Here is a 22040-nt window from a genome sequence, read left to right on the forward strand (position 1 = left end):
CTGAAAGTGAAATTGCAGATTTAGAGTAAAAAAAAAGACTTAAATATTTCTCACACCTATCATATCACTTCTGAAGACATGGATTAAACCACTGGAGTTATATGAATTACTTTAATGTTCTTTTATGTGATGTTTGGAGTTTCAAAGTCACCATTCACTTGCATTGTATGGACCTACACAGCTGAGATATTCTTCTACAAATCTTCATTTGTGTTCTGCAGAAGATAGAAAGTCATACACATATGGGATGGCATGAGGGTGAATAAATGATGAGAGAATTTTCATTTTTGGGTGAACTATCCCTTGGCTACTGTCACACTACTGAAAAATGTAATTTGGTTAATAGTTTGACTACTTTTAGCTCCCTGCTGAGAAATAAAAAAAAACAGCTTAAACCAGCCTAATATGGTTCCCAACCAGGTACTTTTGGAGGTTGGAAGAGCTGAGAGACCAGAAAAACCATGTAAAATAAATAAATAGAGAAATATCTTTGGTTAATGGCTCTCACTCAGCATGTGCTCCTCTGTTGGTCTAATGGAAGTTTATAAGTATTTTGGAGAGCTTACAATCAGAGGGCTCTCATGCCAACCGAGAGCACAGTACTGTATATCACGCACTGATTTTCTAGAAACTCTAAACATCTCAATTAAAATGCTGTCCCATGTGTTGGAGTAATCGCAGGGTGTGAGTGGACATTCATTAAAACAAGTATCTATTAAAAAAACGTAATTAGGTTTTATTTCGAAAGCTCTATATTTGACTGTAGTGATACTTACCGATCAACCACATTGAACTAGATTAACTCAGAATAGCACAGTGATACAAGTCTTTTTTCAGGCTGAACTGATTGACCCCATTGACTTCCATTGTAAGTGTCTCACTGGAACACAGATTTGTGCTTTTTACTTTTTTTTTTTTTAAAGAAAAGTATGATTATTTTTTGTGGAAATCAATATTATGCCACAGAAGTGTTTTTAGGAAGCCACTGATTATTAAAAAAATAAATGAAATAAAAAAATAAAAATCAATGCTTTAGCTGCCTTTGTAAATTAGCTTCCATAGAGAATCACACCTGAACTTGAACTAATGTTTTTCTTTAATTTAGCTTCAGTGGTCAACGATGGCCTAAATACTCAAATATTAGAGAGAAGCATGTGTTTTCATACTAAAAAGGGTGATCTTTGGTCATGTTACCAGTACAGTTCATATCTCAGTTTACAGATTCATTCATATCTGTCTGAAGTTGCTGTTCTCCATGTAAGCGTGTGCGTTTCCTTTGTTCATTTCTTCCGCTCTGGGATCAATTAGGTGAATTAATCCAGTCGTCTTATTTTAGCCATTGTTAACGTGAGATCTCTGGTCACCTTGTGAACCTGCAGTGAAACCTGAGCTGAAGCCTCATGGCGTTTTATAAAGCAATAGAGTCCAGTCGCCCGGTTTCACCTCTCTTCTGTTGTTGTTTGAGCACTGGCCGTCTCTGACCCGCCTGTGAGGTCAGTCTGTGCTCGTTCCAACTACTGGAGCAAAATTTGGGAAGAGGACAAGATTTTTGCAGACCTCACTCCTTGAGTCTGCTGTACTATACCGCTCTGGCTGATTTATCTAAAGAAAGAGGCTCCCAAAAATCTCAGCTCAGCCAGTCATATTAACTTTTTAACATTATTCCCACAACAGAGGCATTGAACCTTTCACTGAGTTAAGCATTTAACGCTAGGTTATTATGAGGTCTACACTGATTTTTGCGCCTTCTGAACTTCACAGAAAGCTCTTCAGATTTCCATAGAATGTGAAAAAATGTCATTTACAAAATGTTACGCATTCCCATCCCTTAGGTGTTTGTTTATTAGCTATGTTGGCTAACTTTGTTTTGTTTTGTTTTTTACACTGCATGAATCATGATGATCTTTGTCTTATTTTCCTGTAAAAAATATATAAATATTTTAAAAACAAAATACACTCACGTAACATATTTAGACTTGTTTTCAGAAAATGTACTTTCAATAATAAATACATTTTGTCTTGCTTGATTTTTCACATGTTTGCTTAATATGGAGAGAAAATAAATAAATAAATAAATCATCCAATGCAACAAAACAAAATGTGCTTCTTTAAAACAGCTAGTCTTAACATCTTACATGTTATTCAAAAAGTTATGAAATATTTTGGTAAATTTATTATTTTTATTTTTTTTATTTTTTATTTACTCTGCATAAACAAAAAAACTAAATAATAATAATAATTTTAAGATTTACGAATTTGAATTTCATAACAAACTTCCATCAAATTGATTTAAAAAAATAAATTAATATTTATATTATTTTATTTTATTATTTATTTTTAAAATAAACTAAATATTTCTATTAATTAAATTTGGTTAAAAATAGCACAATTTAACTGATGGAATTTTATTATGAAGTAGAAATGTGCAAATCTTAAAAATATTTTTTTGGAGTGTAAATAGTATTCCCAACAAGGACTTCTGTCTAGTTTTCCAGTGAAATATGTAAATATCTTTAAAACTTTATCTGATGATCAAGATTTCTAATTTCAACTGGTTTATTAAAGATATTTAGATTTGTTTTTAGAGAATGTACAGTAGCTTGAACATTAAATCTAAATTGTCTTGATTATTGATTATCCAGTGCAACAAGACAAAATACACTTTTAATTCAAGAATCTGTGAAAACATCTTTATATCGTACACGTTTGGCTTATCAAGTGAATTGATCTTGTTTTAAGGATGTTAAGATAATTTACTGGAAAACTAGACCGATTAAAAATATGATTTTTGCAGTGTATTAATGAAAGTGCAACACAATTTACCATGTTTAAACACAGTCCACAGAATTGTGCAGATATACCTCCAAAATCAGTGCAGAAAATGTGGAAAAAGTCTGTAAATTTCGTCTGGTTCTGGTTGATTTTTATTTATTTATTTATTCATTTATGGACATAAACCACAAGAAGTATCAAAAAGAAAGGAAACGTGTTAAGTGATAAGATGGTTGATGTGAAATCCATTCAAAAAGTCCTGTTGTCATATTTCTCATGGCATCGAGTTGATGCCAACTAAACGATAGCTCTGCTCGTCAATATTTCTTTTCCTAAATATATCAGCATCATCTTTAGACAATAAAGCATCTGTTTCTCGTCATCTGAGAGGTCTCTTTGTATTTAGTCGCTATATTCTAATGATAGTGATACTTTTAATCTTGCCCGTGTCGCACCAGTTGATCAGAAATGCCATCTGATCCGGCCAGAGGCACTCGGAGATCAGAAGACCAAAGGAAGTAACCCTGAGTACATCTGACTCATAACAACATAACAGTTATTCAAACAGGACAGCGATACGGAAACAACACACAGTCTTCCATATTGGTTTACATGCATGGCACTAAAACAGAAATTCCCAAAGTTGATCCACCTCTTTCCCATTTGCGGGACCCTAACAGGGCAGCAGGGCTCTCTAGTGCCCAAAATAGACCATGTCAAAATGCTTTGTGCCCCAGCTGCCAGCGTGCTGAGAGCGAGGGCTTCGTTCACAAATTCTCCAAGTGATTCCAGGGTTGGCTTCGTACCCGCGCTCAACGACAACACAGTGGGTTTCACTGCAAGTTAAGATCAGTGAGGGTGTTTACATGCACGATCTTACACCTGTCATGCTTAATAAGCCAACAATGTGTGTGCACCTTATACGGTTTTCTTTACCAGGCTAAGGTCATTAACAGTTTAAGCATGCACTGATCGGCACACCTAGATTTTTGGCCCATTACCCCGATTTTGCTCTGCATATAAACACCTTTATCACCTTATCCAATGTGCGCATGACCATTTATGTTTTGATGTCATAAACAGAGAATAACTTGATTATTTCAATCTCATGCAAGTACGGTTTCCTTGCATTGTAGATGCAATAAGCTTGGTAGTTATCAACATACACATGTGCATGTAAACATACTCACTGATGAGGCCGATTACAAGATGATCTGACGTCACACTCTGTATTTCAGTTCATAAAATATCTAAACATCCTTAAATCAAGATGCATTTACACGAGAAGCAAAACTGCATGAGATATTAAGACTTGTTTTCAGAGAATATGGAAAGTTTGCATGCTGTACTCTATCTTAAACTATTTTCAAAAGCATTTTTCTTATTATTTTTTAATGATTCTACTGCATGGAATATTTGCACTTTTAAAAATATCTTGGGGGTCTGGGTATCTCAGCGAGTATTGATGCTGACTATCACACCTGGAGTCGTGAGTTCGAATCCAGGGCGTGATGAGTGACTCCAGCCAGGTCTCCTAAGCAACCAAATTGGCCCGGTTGCTAGGGAGGGTAGAGTCACATGGGGTAACCTCCTCGTGGTTGCTATAATGTGGTTCTCGCTCTCGGTGGGGCGCGTGGTGAGTTGTGCGTGGAAGCCGTGGAGAATAGCGTGAAGCCTCCACACGCTCTACGTCTCCACAGTAACGCGCTCAACAAGCCACGTGATAAGATGCGCGGATTGACGGTCTCAGACACGGAGGCAACTGAGATTCGTCCTCCACCACCCGGATTGAGGCGAGTCACTACGCCACCACGAGGACTTAGAGTGCATTGGGAATTGGGCATTCCACATTGGGAGAAAATCAAAACAATGTTTAAAATGAACTAGTGAAGGCAAAAGTTCTTACCCCACTGGGAACTTGTTTTTTTTTTCTTGTTTTAACCCTCAGAGACCCAGTGTTGCAGAATTTGAGAAGAATGTTTACAGAATGTTGTTTAAAGCAATTAAATAATACTTTATTTATTTATTATTATTAAAACCGTTCAAAATCTTCACATAACTGTAGCGGACACTTTTCAGATGGTGGGAAAAAATGCATATTGAATATCACATATTGTTAAAGTCTCAGAAAATTCCCCCTGAAGAGAAATGCTTAAAAATCAAGATTTACCCATTGACTGCCATTATTCTAAGAGCAGTTTCATGCCAGCGCAAAGCACAAGTGGGCGTGGGTGGGAGTGTTTGCGCTATGTGTTCGCGTGCAAAATGTGGGTGATTAGTATGTTGGCGAAAAAGGACAATTTGCTATGAAAATTTTAAACTCAGTTCAGTAAAATGTTTTTGAATTGGTATGATTTTTTTGACCACTTCATTGTTTTGATTATATTTTCGTTTAGTTTGAAGTGTCATTTCAATGTAGAAATATTTTTGGTTAAATTTTTTCATGTTTTAGTAAATTAATTTAATTTCTCATATCGCCCGGTAGAAGTGAAGTGCGTATTTAAAGGAGCGTGTCACATAGAAATATGCCCGACAATCATCAAGGACGCAGGTAATGCACAAAATAACGTATTTTCAGTTCTTCTAATTCATTGCATGCAGTCCATTTACACTACCAACTTCTTATGGATGTGCTGTCTTTGTTTATATTGCTTGTGATTGACAGGGAATGGATTATATAATAGGAAGCAGACTGTGGAATAACTGGAGGAAACCTCGGAATTAAATTGCACTTGATCCGGCCCATTTGCGCATTGCACGCATTATTTCGCCAAACCCACTTGCGTCTGGACTCAGCACATGCTTGCACGGAAATACCAAAACTTCATTGACTTTGTGCTTATAACTTATGCATTGCTCAGCGCTTAATGCTAGCACTCTTAAAATAGAGCCCAACATGCTTACATTTTATAATTGGTGTTTTGCAAGTATGAAAATCGTTAAAAATCGAGTATTTTTGTCTTGTTTTCTAGTAAAATATCGAAACATCCCTAAAACAAGAAGACATTACTTGAAAAGCAGAATGATGTTTTCATCATTTTATGCTTTTTCTTACCCCACTGGCAGATTTTATTTATTTTTTTCTTGTTATAAGCATAACTTTTACAAAATTTTGAATAAAATAAAATATGAAAATAAAGAAAATATCTTATGTCATTTTGCTTCTCAAGTAAATCTTCATTGAAGAATATGCATATATTTTTACTGGAAAATAAGAAAAAAAAAGTGATCAGAAAATATTTATTTATTTATTTATTTATTTTCCATTGAATCCTCTTATTTTATTTGTCTTATTATCTTCCACAATTTTGCTTCTCAAGCACATTAATCGTGTTTAAATACAGTATTTCTAACTATAAAAAACTATAAAACTAATAAAAAAAAATTCTAATAAAGTTTGTTGTAATTGTCAGGCTGTGACACTGTAAATAGTCTCAATCTCTGTACAGCTGGTCGGAGAGCACGTTCTGACATCTTGTGCCCGCTCGATAAAGGAAACGGCAGATGATATCAGTGTGTGGGGGGTCTGAGGCCCCCCATCCCAATAAAACTGAAGTGGGGTCCATCCATTAGCACGTCCTTAAGGGACACGGCGAGGTGTGTGAGAGCGATAGCACCCATCACACACACCCTCGCACTTTCAACATGCCAGTCTGCTGAGAGGCCGCTGCCGCCTGTTCGAAGCGAGAGAGACTGGTAATGGCTACAGTCGTGTACGACCACGCTGCCAGTCACACAACACGTCATGTGACTCGGTGACTGTTTTCCATGGGCGAAGCGTTCAAAGATCGTTCACCTATTGTATTGTGTCAGGGGTCCTTGAGGGCATCAAATTGGCATTGAGGGGTCAATTTTTACCTCTGGCTTGAATTGATGAAGTATGATAAAATAACTGTATTATTTTAACTATTGATAGACTGTATTAATAGGCTGTTGACAAACAAGGATGTCCGAGATAATAAAAATAAGAAATCTTCTATAAATCTAGATTAAAACACAGGTATCAAGTTCGTATAAATGCAAAATGTGTGGCCATGTTGGTTTCGTACATTTTTGTAAAACATTTATTGCATTTACTGAAAAAAAATTAGAAAAAAGATTTAATGAACAACCTGAACAAAATGTGCTTTTCATAATAATTTGTTTTTTTTTTTTTTACTTCACACAGTCGTGAGGGTCTAAGGCGCTCCTCTGTTTGATCGGTTTTATTTATTTATTTTTTTGTCACATGAAAAAAAAAAAGCAAGTCTTTCTAGCAAGTCAGTCCACTGTCGGTGATCTTTTGAACGCTCTCGGGACGCTATTTCCAGTTATGCCAGTGCAGCTCGTATTTACTTGAATGGGAGAACACCGAAATCTCAACTGGTATAATAAATGGTGCTTCTTTACCTCATATTACGCTAAAACACGAAATTTCCCGCCTTGCATAGCTAATGTGCATGCACGTTCTAGACTTGATTGACAGGCGATATCTGTATCTGAAAGATGATTGGCCCTTTTACCTGTAAGGCGGGACTTCCTTTCTACATCCGTTGACCGTTGGGTGCTACAACATCTTGTTTGTCCGTTCCAATTTCTCCCGTTCATTTAAATAGAAGAAGTGGCCCATCTCTGCTAAATAGTCTCTGGTTACACTACCCTATTTTAATTTAGTGGACAAAAGTTTAAGATATTAAAAATAGATTTTTTTTAAAAAGTTGTTTCACCACGTATTTTTTTGTTCGATAAATAATAATAAAAGATTATTACAAACTGCTTTTGCCGACATTTCTTTTTTTGAGAATTTCAGCTTTTAATGAGATTAAAAAAAATAAAAATAAATGACCATCTAGGGACGGTTACGCCACATGACAATTTTGACTTTAATGCCTAGAAAAATATCAAAATGACTTTAAAATTAGAAGCCTGTTATTAATAGTAGAGGTGTATTTAAGTAATTGTTTTGTGTGAATTGCATTTTTGTATAACTTTATAGATCCAGACATAAAATAATAACGAGTGTCGCTTCATTGACTATATTTATTTATTTGAAAACATTGATAAAACAATGTTAAATACAGGGTTCTCACGGTCATGGACGACCTGGAAACTTCGTGGAATTTCTTTCCAGGCCTGGAACAAGTCGCAGAAGTTTCCGTATTGAATATACATTTTTCTAGTTATTGTATGCTCAGCTATAAAATATTTAATTGGCTAGATATTGTTCTAGTTGAGTAAAACTTGCTTGCAAGCCAAAGTGATGTCCAAGTTGTGAGTGAATTGTTCTTTTGAGTGCATAATCGGTCGAACCTTTTCACAAATTGATTTTTTATTTTTTTTAAGTCATTAAAATTCATTGGGTGGGTCATTAGGGTGTTATTGGACTAATATTTGGATGTACCCCTGCAGACAATGACTGTTATCAATATTTTCATTTAGAGTGTATTTTGAGCATTCGATTGAAATAATGCCCTTAAAAATGCATCTTTCTTCTTTTCCGCAGCAAATGTCCTGATGGATTTGAATGTATGAAGACTGGACGGAACCCAAACTACGGCTACACGAGCTTCGATACCTTTGGATGGGCTTTTCTTTCCCTTTTCCGACTTATGACGCAAGATTACTGGGAAAACCTTTATCATCACGTCAGTACTTTTCCATTATCTGACATTCATGTTTTGCAGCACACTGAAAAAAACAACAACTTTATTACTGAGTCTTATTTTCTGGAGAAAAAAAATATCTAAACATTCCTAAAAAAAATAAAATAAAATAAAATAAAAATACTTGAGAAGAAAAATAAAAAAAATACGCATTTCAATTAAAAAAAAAAAAAATCCATCAAATTGAATGAACTAATCTTTAATAAAATGAATAAATAAAATATTTTACATTTTATCAAGTTAATTTTGTTAAACATTACACAATTCAATTTAATGGAATTTTGTGATGAAATTAAAATGTTTTTTTTTTTTTTTTTTTAATCCCATTTTTCTCCCAATTTGGAATGCCCAATTTCCACTACTAAGTCCTCGTGGTGGCATGGTTACTCAGCTCAATCCGGGTGGCGGAGGACAAGTCTCAGTTGCCTCCGCTTCTGAGACCGTCAATCCGTGCATCTTATCACGTGACTCGTTGTGCATGACACCGCGGAGACTCGCGCTACTCTCCACGATCCATGCACAACTTACCACATGCCCCATTGAGAGCGAGAACCACTAATCACGACCACGAGGAGGTTACCCCATGTGACTCTACCCTCCCTAGCAACCGGGCCAATTTGGTTGCTTAGGAGACCTGACTGGAGTCACTCAGCACACCCTGGATTCAAACTCGCGACTCCAGGGGTGGTAGTAAAATGTGTTTTTATTGCTCTATCAACAGACTCTACGGTCCGCTGGAAAGGCGTACATGGTGTTTTTTGTGGTGGTGATCTTTCTGGGCTCCTTCTACCTGGTGAATCTGATTCTGGCTGTGGTGGCCATGGCGTACGAGGAGCAGAACCAGGCCACCATCGCTGAAGCGCTGCAGAAAGAGCAAGAGTTTCAGCTCGCCATGGAACAGCTGAAGAAAGAGCAGCAGGTGTGTCAGATGTTCATGAAATGTTTGGACATGTTTCACGTCATAGCTGTGACTATATTGTGTATTTTAGCGTGACAGGAATGCTGTATTGACCGATCAGCATCAAGGACCGCCATCATACAACCTCATGTCAACAAACCACGTCACTGAGCTTAATCTATTTTCATGCAACAAAAATAATTCTATCACGTAGCGCTAACTGAATCTGTCTTGTTGCAGTGATGTAAATGTTTATCTGGTGTCTCTCAGGTTGTTCAGAAAGTGCAGGAAACCGAGTCCCTCTTAACTGCGGACGTGTCGCCTTTTAGCTCGCAAGACAACAGAGGGATTCTGGACCGGAGGAAAAGCTCGAGGCTGCTGTCAGATGGGACAGAGGACAGCAGCAATGACAAAAAGGCAAAGCTGGACACTAAAGAGGGCATGAAGGTAGATTTACTTAATAATAAATAAAACAAACCAAGCCATTTTTGGACTATTAAAGGGATTCATAACTCTGTCATGATACTCACCCTCATGTCGTTCCAAACCCGTTTAACTTTCTTTCTACTGTGGAACATAAAAGGAGATATTTAGGATAATGTTCACGCTGCTCTTTTGCATTCAATGAAAGTGGCTGTGGACAGACGCTGTTGAACTTGAAAAATGGCAAATAAGTTATTAACATTAAAGTCCACAAGTCTTTTGATTTTAAATGATAGATTTGTGTGAGGAGCCAAATTTAAGTTTGTTATTCACTGAAAATCTTCCCCTCCACAAATCTAAAATCGCATATTCAGGCACAGCACGGCAGGTTTGACGTAAAAATGCTGTTTTTATTGCTTAGTAACTGAAAAAAGTTTTAAAGTGTGTGTGAATTAAGAGGAAATATTAAATTTCAGTTTATCACACAAAGTGCAAGACTTCTTATTGAGTATTTTTGTCTTGTTTTCCTGAAAGAAAATATCAGTAACACTTTACAATAAGGTTGTATTTGTTAACATTCAGTTAACAATTAAAAATACTATTTCAGCACTCATTAATGGGTTAATGTTCATTTTAACATACAGTATACTAATGTTTATGTTAATGATAATGTGAATATGTTAACATGAGTTAATGCATTATGAACAGGGTATGAAGTTAACTTTTTTGTCCACCAACCACAGCAGCGGGTGAATGGCAAATTTTACCAGCCACTTTGAGTTTTCTTTGATAATATATATGCAACTTCAACAATGCTAGTTTAGAATAAAATATAACATATGTAATGTAGTGTTTAAGGTATTACATTTGTAAAAATGGGCAAAAACATGTGGCATCTTATCACGTGGAGACCTAGCGCGCGTGTGGAGGCTTCACGCTATTCTCCGCGGCATCCACGCACAACTCACCACGCGCCCCACCGAGAGCAAGAACCACATTATAGCAACCACGAGGAGGTTACCCTATGTGACTCTACCCTCCCTAGCAACCGGGCCAATTTGGTTGCTTCGGAGACCCGGCTAGAGTCACTCAGCGCGCCCTGGATTCAAACTCGCAACTCCAGTTGTGGTAGTCACACGTCTTTACTTGCTGAGCTACCCAGACCCCGTGTATACAGCTTTGTAACAAAACTGAGCAAAATTGCTACTGCATATCCGTGGATCTAAGAAATGAGTGAGCAGTTGATTCCATTCCATAGAATCCACGGCGCGATACAGAGGTGGAACGCGCGTCTGTATGCGGGGACGAATAACACGTGCATCAATGGCTTTTCTTTCGTCTGTTCTCCAAAATATAATCAAGTGTGCTTCTTCAAAGCTGCGTCTTTGTGTCTAACAGCATTTATTGTCATTTGTCACTCCGAGACATCTTACATCACCCGCCACTGTGGCTGGTAGATGAGCAAAATTACCCACATGAGAACATGTGGAACCACATGAGGGTGAGTAAATTATGATGGAATTTTCCTGCGTCAGTATCCAGATAAAGATCATTTCACTCTTTTTTTCCCCCCCAGCAATCACATTGTTTGCTCGTTCGGACTCTCTCCTTGCGGGCCAGACGGGAAAGTCAGGTGAGCATCTTCAACTTCAGACCGTCAAACAAAGACTCGGATGTGGATTTCGCGGACGATGAGTTCAGCAATCACGGAGATTCGGACAGTCGCGGCGGCTCGCTGGCACTGCCCTGGAGCAGACGACGCACCAGCGCTCAGAGCACGTGCAGTCACACCTCACAGTTCTTCTTCCCGAGTCTCAACATCAACGGCAAACTCTTCGTAGCCATAGACCAGAACGGCATCTCAGGCCCAGGGCCGCTGTCTCCTCTCCCGCTGCCCACCTGCACGATGGAGAAGGTCAAAGAGGAAAGTGTGAGTGTATTTATGCTTTTAATCAAACGAGGTACGGGATTATTCACAGTGGAATCAGGTAAATTGGAAACAGCATGAAAACATTTGTGTTAGAACACATGTACATCACATGAGTCACTCTGGATGTATAGATTAAATACTTCCCTGGACAGATGTTGAAATATTCTTGAGCTGGGCACAGAGTTATAAATCCATAAGGGTCTTCGGATCATGTTTCTAGAGATAAACCATTCATTGATTTGAGTGATATTTTTATAACAATGTTAATCTTCTACTTAATTGGTTATTGGTTCAGATAGATATTTAATTTAAATGTTAAATAATGAGCACTTTGTTATAATTGACTTAGTTTGTCAACAATTTTATTGTAATAATAATAATAATAAATATAGCTGCAAGCAGCAATTGTCGGGGTTCAAGCCTTTTAAGAACTTTGAAAGTATGCAAAAAAGGTATGTATTTGTATATGTATGTGTACTTTGTAAGTTGCTGAATTTGCAAACAATTTGCTCTGCTTGCAGCTATATTTATTATTATTATTAGTAGTAGTAGTAGTAGTAATAATAATAAATACATATGTGTGTGTGTGTGTGTGTGTGTGTGTGTGCCTATATATCAGCCTATTTTACACATTTCATAACAAAATTCAATCAAAATTAATTCTGTAATGTTTAACAAAATTAGATTAATAATTGTATTTATTTTCAGGTCTGCAAAAGTAATGGAAATTTCTCATTTATAGCAATATTCACACTTTTCTACTTAATTGGTTATTGGTTCAGATAAATAGTTATAATTGACTAAGTTTGTCAATAATAATATTGTTATTGTTATAATAATAATAATAATAATAATAATAATAATAATAATGCATATAGTTTTTGTTGTTCAGGCTCCCCACAGTCATGACAATTAATAAAATCTTAAAAGTAATGGAAATTTACCAAAATTGATTTTTATAGTTTTAAAACATTTAATCATCTAGAAATTACTCTTGTGTACAGCTTGTGTAGCGTAAAACATTCTTGCAAGACAGTGATGTTCGATTTGTAAGCACAATGGTTTTTTTTCAGTTGCTATTTTCAGTGAATTAGTTGAAATGGTTCATAAACCAGTCTAAATGATTCATTATCCAATAGTTTAGAATTAAATCACAAACGACTGTAAAAGGTCATGGCAAAGTCATGGAAAATCATTGGTCAAAAACGGTGTGAAGTTGGGAACCCCGATTGCTGTCGCTTATTGATTATTTAGTTATAATTCTGCCCAACAGCAGAAAATAACGATAATTAATAATAGATTCTGCATATCAGTTACAGTATAATTGACTCTGCAGATTAAACTGAGGAAGTATTTTCACAAATCACCTATAATGATATGTGATCTGTGATAGAACAGAAAATAGAGTTTAGTTTAAAAACTCTTCATGTTTCTGAATCTGGCTGACCTTGAAATTACTGGTGACCACCAAAGACTGACAGAAACAGCCTCACCTTTTCAAGGTCTCTTTCAGTAAACAGAATATGATCAGTAGGACTAACAGAAGTGTTTGTGTCAGAGCACACTGTCAGACTGATGTCTACTTATTATATTCATATATTCAGTGCTTTTTAACTCGCATGAGAGTGTTTATACTGATGTTCATTTCCTTCAATGGCAGAATGAAAACATGCTGTGTAATGAAAAGTATTATGTAACTGAGAACTCTTCACGCCTCTGTGCTTTATTACATTTGTAAATGATCATTTTTTCCAATTGTCAAATGAAATATAATTCTAATATTAAGTCTGGGGTTATTTCAGTGTAATAAGCCAACAGATTGTATTCATTTTAGACAAATTTTAATCATTATTATTATTATTATTATCATAAAACATTATAATTAAACTAATATCAGAATTAATAACATTCTAATAAAAAATATTATATTTAAATAATTCATTATTATTACTATTAAATTATTAATAATGCATATAGTTTATATTGTTCAGGGTTCCCATGATTATGGAAAACCTGAAATTATCAGGCAATTTTTAAATTGTGTTTTCCAGACCTGGAAAAGACCTTACGTGCTTTCAAATATTCAGATTTAGGAGGTCTGGGTATCTCAGCGAGTATTGACGCTGACTATCACACCTGGAGTCGTGAGTTCGAATCCAGGGTGTGCTGAGTGACTCCAGCCAGGTCTCCTAAGCAACCAAATTGGCCCGGTTGCTAGGGAGGGTAGAGTCACATGGGGTAACCTCCTCGTGGTCACTATAATGTGGTTCTCGCTCTCGGTGGGGCGCGTGGTGAGTTGTGCGTGGATGCCGCGGAGAATAGCGTGAAGCCTCCATATGCACTACGTCTCCGCGGTAACACGCTCAACAAGTCACGTGATAAGATGCGCGGATTGACGGTCTCAGACGCGGAGGCAGCTGAGATTCGTCCTCCGCCACCCTGATTGAGGCGAGTCACTACACCACCACGAGGACTTAGAGCGCATTGGGAATTGGGCATTCCAAATTCGGGAGAAAAGGGGAGAAAAAAAATAAAAAAATAAAAAAATACATATTAAAATTTAAATATGAGGTCTGGAGTTATTTTAATGTAATAAACCAACAGATTTAATTCATTTTAGAAACTTTTCTGTGGTTGATTATTATTATTATTAGAACCATCAAGCATTATGAATAAATTCATATTTTAATTAATAATATTGTAATTAAATGTTAGAATGAAATAATTCATTATTAGTATTACCATTATATTATTAATAATAATCATAATACTACTACTACTACTAATAATAATAATACAATTAATATAATCATTAATAATAATATTAATAATATTATTATTACATTAATATTATAATTAGTAATATTGCAATTAAATATTTTAATTAAAAAATGCATCACTATTTTTATTGTTATTATTATTACTATTATTTTTACATTATTAATAATGCATATTATTATAATAATTTTTAAATGTTCCAGACCTGGAAAATACCTTATGTGCTTTATTACATTTGTAAATGATCTTGTTTTTTTTTTATTACATTTAAAATGTAATAATTGTAATATGAAGTCTGGGGCTATTTTAAAGTAACAAGCCAACAGATTTTATACATGTAAGGAAAAAGTACTGTGGTGGTACAATGGCACATATAATGATTACCATAGTTATGTAATGTTGTAACATGGTACAAAACATGAGGATATCATAGCTCAGATCAATCATATTGACATATTGGATTGAGATCTCTTCTGAAACTCTAATGTGACATTACTAAGTAATTTTTTCAGGTCGCCACTTGCATTCCATTTTATTTCAGTGTAGGAGGAATAATTGAGATATGTATCTGATTCTGCTCTCTTATGGAGATGCATATAAGCTTTTACAATCGTGTTTTTTGTAGAGTTGCCAGAAATATCATAAATACTCACAGGTGTCTGAAAACTGTCTGGACTGTCTGATAGAGGCATGGAAATCCTGTTGTCTTGGTGATGCAGTCATGGTAACGTAGCAACAGATGTTGAATAGAGTTGCACCGGTGTCTCCTCTCACACACACACACACACACACACACACACGGCCGCAGGAAGTTGCAGTGGTGTTTTCCTGCTCGTCTGAACAGCGGGTGTAGGCGTTATAGTGCGCTCCTGCGTCAGACCTTTGATTACCTGCCATCAAAAACACATTATATAATAAGATGGCCATTGTTGCAGATGACCATTATAGAACTGACTCAAGCGCCCTAATGATAAAATAACACCATCAGGCTCTTCCAGCAAATGGGTGAAAGCGTTTGACAGAAATTAACATAGTTGACAGCACATTTCCCATAATGCCTGTTATTACAAATGCATGTTTTTTTTTTTTTTTTTGACTGAGGGTTAATTTCTACTTTTATTAGTGTTTTGTAATTGCATTGAATAGGTTGATCTTTTGCGTCTTACAGGGGCACAACTCTGCCAATGAGCTGAGCAGTATGCTTCTACCCCAACTGCCCCTGGAGGGTCGCAACCGGGCCCTGAGCGCCACCAGCTACATCACTGATGCCATGGAAGGTAACACACAACTCCAAAGCAAGCAATAACACAAACGAGACAACGATCAAACTACAATGAGATATTAGGCCTGAAACAACGATTTAATGTGCATTAAATCAACAATCTTTTTCAACGAGGTGCGTGTGAGGACAGTGGTGTCGTCTCCACCTGCTCGCTGTTAATATCATCCTCTGAGACTTCACTCGCTGTTGTTTTGAGAGGAGAGGTGTAACCCACCTCGCTGACGTGACATCCCTTGGGCGGCATGTGAAACGAGGCGAATCCCTGAGCGCTTTTAGCGAATAATTTCGTAATAAAATGTCCTTACAGTTTTAAACCTGTTACACCCAATGGGAGAGTGTGTTTTAAGAAGCTCAAGCATAAATCATCAGTGGAAGTTTATTTTGTTTTCTAAGTGATGTTCAAGTTTGCGATGTTCCCGCTGGGAAACTACTGTGCGTAAAGAAGGGTTTAAACCAACACATTGGTTTTATCGTACAATCACACCTCAAAGAAAATAACAATGATTATATAGAAAAAAACTCCATAGTTTTACCACCATTTGTGGACTTTTCAGACGGTCCCTTATCACACCCTCCACAGTATTAGCACATTTTAGCACAATGTGTGGACTTTTCAGACGGTCCCTTACCACACCCTCCACAGTATTAGCACATTTTAGCACAATGTGTGGACTTTTCAGACGGTGCCTTACCACACCCTCCACAGTATTAGCATATTTTAGGACAATGTGTGGACTTTTCAGACGGTCCCTTACCACACCCTCCACAGTATTAGCACATTTTAACACAATGTGTGGACTTTTCAGACAGTCCCTTACCACACCCTCCACAGTATTAGCACATTTTAGGACAATGTGTGGACTTTTCAGACGGTCCCTTACCACACCCTCCACAGTATTAGCACATTTTAACACAATGTGTGGACTTTTCAGACGGTCCCTTACCACACTCTCCACAGTATTAGCACATTTTAGCACAATGTGTGGACTTTTCAGACGGTCCCTTACCACACCCTCCACAGTATTAGCACATTTTAGCACAATGTGTGGACTTTTCAGACGGTCCCTTACCACACCCTCCACAGTATTAAATCAAATCAAATCACTTTATTGTTAGCACATTTTAGCACAATGTGTGGACTTTTCAGACGGTCCCTTACCACACCCTCCACAGTATTAGCACATTTTAGCACAATGTGTGGACTTTTCAGACGGTCCCTTACCACACCCTCCACAGTATTAGCACATTTTAGCACAATGTGTGGACTTTTCAGACGGTCCCTTACCACACCCTCCACAGTATTAGCACATTTTAGCACAATGTGTGGACTTTTCAGACGGTCCCTTACCACACCCTCCACAGTATTAGCACATTTTAGCACAATGTGTGGACTTTTCAGACGGTCCCTTACCACACCCTCCACAGTATTAGCACATTTTAGCACAATGTGTGGACTTTTCAGACGGTCCCTTACCACACCCTCCACAGTATTAAATCAAATCAAATCACTTTATTGTTAGCACATTTTAGCACAATGTGTGGACTTTTCAGACGGTCCCTTACCACACCCTCCACAGTATTAGCACATTTTAGCACAATGTGTGGACTTTTCAGACGGTCCCTTACCACACCCTCCACAGTATTAGCACATTTTAGCACAATGTGTGGACTTTTCAGACGGTCCCTTACCACACCCTCCACAGTATTAGCACATTTAGCACAATGTGTGGACTTTTCAGATGGTCCTTTACCCACCGTAGGCAAATTTTCCAACTTATATCAATGTTAAATTGGTGATCTGGAACGATTTCACCGTGATGCCATCTGACCAGCTTAAATACGGGACCAATCACGTCCCGTATTGATTCAATATGGGACACATCATTTTATCTTTAAATATGGGATGATCTCATATTTTACGGGATGGGTGGCAACCCTACTTCCATCATATAGTGTGTCTTTCAACACTTAATATCAAATAAAAATAGATACGAATTAGTTAAACAAACGTTTTTCATTCAAAGAATATTCTGGTTTCAATACATGTTAAGCTCAATCGACAGCATTTGAGGCATAATATTGATTACCACAACAAATAATCTACTCGTCCCTTGTTTATAAAAAAGCAAAAAACCGCAGTAAGGCACTTACAATGGAAGTCAATGGAGCCAATCCGTAACGTTGAAATACTTACTGTTTCAAATATAGACACAAGACGTAAGACTTATCCTCCGCCACCCGGATTGAGGCGAGTAACCGCGCCACCACGAGGACCTACTAAGTAGTGGGAATTGGGCATTCCAAATTGGGAGAAAAGGAGATAAAAAAAGAGACATGTAATTCTCCATAAATGCATTTTCCTTAACGCCATTTGTACACTGCTTTAGAAGAGGTTGTACAATAATTTACACATGAATAATGATACTGACAAACTTTAATAGTCATTAAAATTAAAATAAAAAAGTTGTATAAAGTTAAAGTATTTTCTAAGTGGTAAAATTACCAAAATATTGGTTTGGACATTTGCAATTTTCTGAAAGTTGCCTACCTAAATTTATGTCTATGACCGGAATATTCCTTTAAGACACATTGAGTATAGAGCTATAAAATGAATGTAGATAGCATAGCTCAGACAATTTGCTCTTGGAAGAGTTTAATGAGTATCTTCTGAAACCCTAGAGGAGACGTGTGCTTTACTGGAGTCTTTTTTATCAGGAGAAACATCTCACTGCCGTCTAGAAGAAACAATGTGATTTCTCTTCCCTAAGGTTAGAGTGCTCTCCTGTAAACAAAGAACAGCATTGCTCGTGAAATGTCACCTGTGAACAAAAATGGTCTTTTCTGGCCTCTTGATTGGTCAGCACTAAAGTTGCTAACAGAGGAAATGCACAATGTTCAGAGTTTAGATCTGCTAGCTTGAGAAAATGCCAATCCTCATTATCACGTGTGTGAAAGCTGACATGGCAAGACAGCGCGAGGACAAATTTACAGTAATGAGCCCGTTATGTCAGAGGATGCTCACTAACATGTGTGATAGATTTGTATATCAAAAATGCTGTATCAGACATTCCAATTTCCACAGTATTCAAAGTACTCTTCAAAATACTATAGCTACTACAGTTTGGTAATATGGTATGTCCTTCAAATAGTATAAAAAGCTTTTATTGGTATTTTGGAGGAAATGATGGTTATTTTGGCCAGCTCCAAGGTGAATCATAACACTGCAGTACAATCTTTGATTTAAAGCAAAAAAAGCATTTGAAAATCGGACAAAAAGTCAAAGGTACAAGATTGTGTACTTATTGTCTTTAATGAGGGTAGGAACTACAGTCCCACAGAGCATTGCAGATGACGTAATCAAAACATATAAAACTATTGATTTAAAGTATATAAACAATATATTTTGATTTCATTACAAAATATACAAAGTACTGTAGTTTGAGAGTGTTGGAAGAATGGCTCGGTTGTGTCATGGGAGTGGGCGGAGCTTCAGAGCTCTTTTGGCACGCTTGTTCGCCACGACTCTCTGATTGGTGGATCTTCCTCTTCGGGATTATGGGTAGTGTAGTTCTTCACCAGGAATTCTGCTATTAAACAGTTGTTTTTGTTAAATGATTGATGGCTTCAATGGAAGCATTTACCATCGATTAATAACCACGGTGGGCCTGTCTTTAAATGTTTATAAGTTAACTTAAAAAACAATTTCACCTATTAAAAAAAATGAATAGGATTTTTACTTCAGAATATTAATGCAATGCAATTTGATGCATTAATATGGCATTAAGTGTGGCTGTTTTACAACTGCTTAGAAAGTGGCTTATCCAATCTGAACTTAGAGTCGAAACTACTGCGTTTGTGAATTGTTGTTAATTTGTGCTATAATTGAACATGTTATAAGCACTATAGAAAGAAAAAAGTTGCATGTTAAAAGTGTTTAGCTTTCTGAGTTTAAGCTGAACGTGTGTTCACTGAAGGTCTGAAGGTCTGTGTGTTGGCCAGTTTCTCTTCTGGAGTATGAAATAAATAGTGACAGGTCGACTGAACCCGCTGCGGATCACGACACCAGCGCAGTGACTCGTTGCAGCAGTTTGTGGCACATTAGTGCCGCAGACCTGAATCTAGCCTCAGCAAACCTCCGTGTTAATCTTATTTCTCTTTAGAACAGTTACAGCTTCCATCTGAACACACATTCTCAGCATTTGTCTGAGTTTGATCCAACCTCAGTGGGGTAGAAAACAAAATGCTGACCATTCATAGTGACCTATTTTATATGGAGTATGCTACAAGCCACAATAATGTCACTGCTGAGCCATAAATTTCAGTGTTGTGTGTAATTCAGTTTCGGTGTTTGTTTTGTTTTTTGCGTTAACACCTGTTTAGTATTTCCAAGGCATTTTATTAAGCTCCAGCTCTAAATTCTGATTGGATGAACTAAGTTCATAGCCAATATATAGCCAAGTCCGCACCAATCCATTTTCATCTGACAACGCATTGATTTTGCTATACATTTACACCTCGCATCCATGCTGGAATGGCGTATTTCGCCACCAAATATGGAAACTTTCAAGAACGCTCTCTATGCTGTCTTTGGAAAACAATGGTGCTTTAAAGAATCTACAAAAAACCATATCGCAACTCAAGAACCTTTTACAGCCAAACATGTTTCTTGATAAGTAGAGGGGTCTTGCTGAACCTTAATTGCTACAAAGAACCATTGCAAAACGTTCAAATAAGAATGTCACAAGAAACATAATTTTACATAGATTTTAACCATGATGCAACTGTATCTCTAATGTTTGTTCTACCAGAACTGGAGGAGACCCAGCAGAAGTGTCACCCGTGCTGGTACACGTTTGCTCACAAGTACCTGGTGTGGACGTGTTGCCCCGGCTGGCTGAAGGTAAAGGAGTGGATGAAGTTCATGGTGATGGATCCGTTCCTCGATCTAGCCATCACCATCTGCATCGTTCTCAACACACTCTTCATGGCTCTGGAACATTATCCAATGACTGATGACTTCAACAGGATGTTGTCTGTGGGGAACCTGGTAATCATAAGAGTGTTTCTAACGCAGAATGCATTTTGTATTTGTTTTTTCTTTCAGTCTCTTTTTAGGCACTGTGTAAAGTTAAAAACACGTCTTGAGACACCTGTGTTCTGTTCTATATGTTACAATGCATCAGTACCACCATTCCCTATATGCATATTATGCAGTCTGCGTAGGGCACCAATTTCCTAGGGGGCATCCGAAACTCCAACAGCTACCCTTCCTCGCATGTTATACGTTATTCAAGGACCTGGTTACAGTCGCAGAACACAGTCTGCCTTGCGCTCGCACTTTCTCTCCGCACCTTCACATCGTGCACCCACCCCCCCCCTCGGAGCTCTGCGTAGGGCAGCTATTTGGCCAACGGCGGCCCTGCACTGCGTCTAACTTTTTTTTAGCGCAAGAATGCCTTTGGACTGAAAAGCTTCTTAGCATGTGTACGTCATGTTATTCAAACACTTATTTCTGTCTCTAGGGATGCAGCAATATAGAATTTGGCTTATACTGATTTTATGTTTATTTTATTATATTTTATTAATATTGTAGTGTTTTATTGTATTTATATAATAAATATTTATTCATTTGACCTATAGTAATGTGATCTTTATTTTATTTAATTAATATTTAGTATATTTATATACTAAATATGTAATGAAAGAAATTATATTGTATTAATATTTTCATCCTAAATATTTATCTTTATTTTATTAGTAGTATTTTATGTTATTTATTTAATAAATATGTATTAATTTGGCTAATGCTGATTTTATTATATTTTATTAATATTTTAATGTTTTATTAATATTTTCATCCTAAATATTTATTAACTTGGCCTCTGCTAATTTTATCTTTATCATATTTTATTATTAATATTTAATGTTATTCATATAATAAATATGTATTATTTTGGCCTTTACTGATTTTATTTAGATTTTATTATATTTTATGAATATTTAAAAATATTTTTATCATAAATATTAATTTATACTATTTTATCAATTTTATTAGATATTTGTTATATATTATAATAAATAATTATTAATTCAGCCTATATTGATTCTAAGTGTATAATAAATGACAGAATTATATTTAGATATATTTATAAATTAAATACTATATTCTCAATTTTATTAGATATTTTTATTATATTTATATAATAAATAATTATTAATTCAGCCTATATTGATTCTAAGTATATAATAAATGATAGAATTATATTTATATATATTTATAAATTAAATACTATATTATCTAAATTTTATTAGATA

General features: G+C 36.3%; 1 protein-coding gene across 1 annotated transcript in view; it reads left to right on the forward strand.

Annotated features, from left to right (window-relative positions):
• The window catches only part of LOC127434613 (sodium channel protein type 4 subunit alpha-like), a 175406-nt gene that overhangs the window by 72091 nt on the left and 81275 nt on the right, over positions 1 to 22040 (forward strand). The window contains exons 9-14 of the mRNA XM_051687455.1: positions 8255 to 8396; positions 9136 to 9333; positions 9583 to 9759; positions 11312 to 11665; positions 15612 to 15720; positions 20534 to 20772. Of these exons, the coding sequence (XP_051543415.1) occupies positions 8255 to 8396; positions 9136 to 9333; positions 9583 to 9759; positions 11312 to 11665; positions 15612 to 15720; positions 20534 to 20772 (1219 nt within the window). The remainder of the gene's footprint in view (positions 1 to 8254; positions 8397 to 9135; positions 9334 to 9582; positions 9760 to 11311; positions 11666 to 15611; positions 15721 to 20533; positions 20773 to 22040) is intronic.

This window comes from Myxocyprinus asiaticus, chromosome 44 (genome assembly GCF_019703515.2).
Source record: "Myxocyprinus asiaticus isolate MX2 ecotype Aquarium Trade chromosome 44, UBuf_Myxa_2, whole genome shotgun sequence".
In the NCBI taxonomy this organism is placed as follows: Eukaryota; Metazoa; Chordata; class Actinopteri; order Cypriniformes; family Catostomidae; genus Myxocyprinus; species Myxocyprinus asiaticus.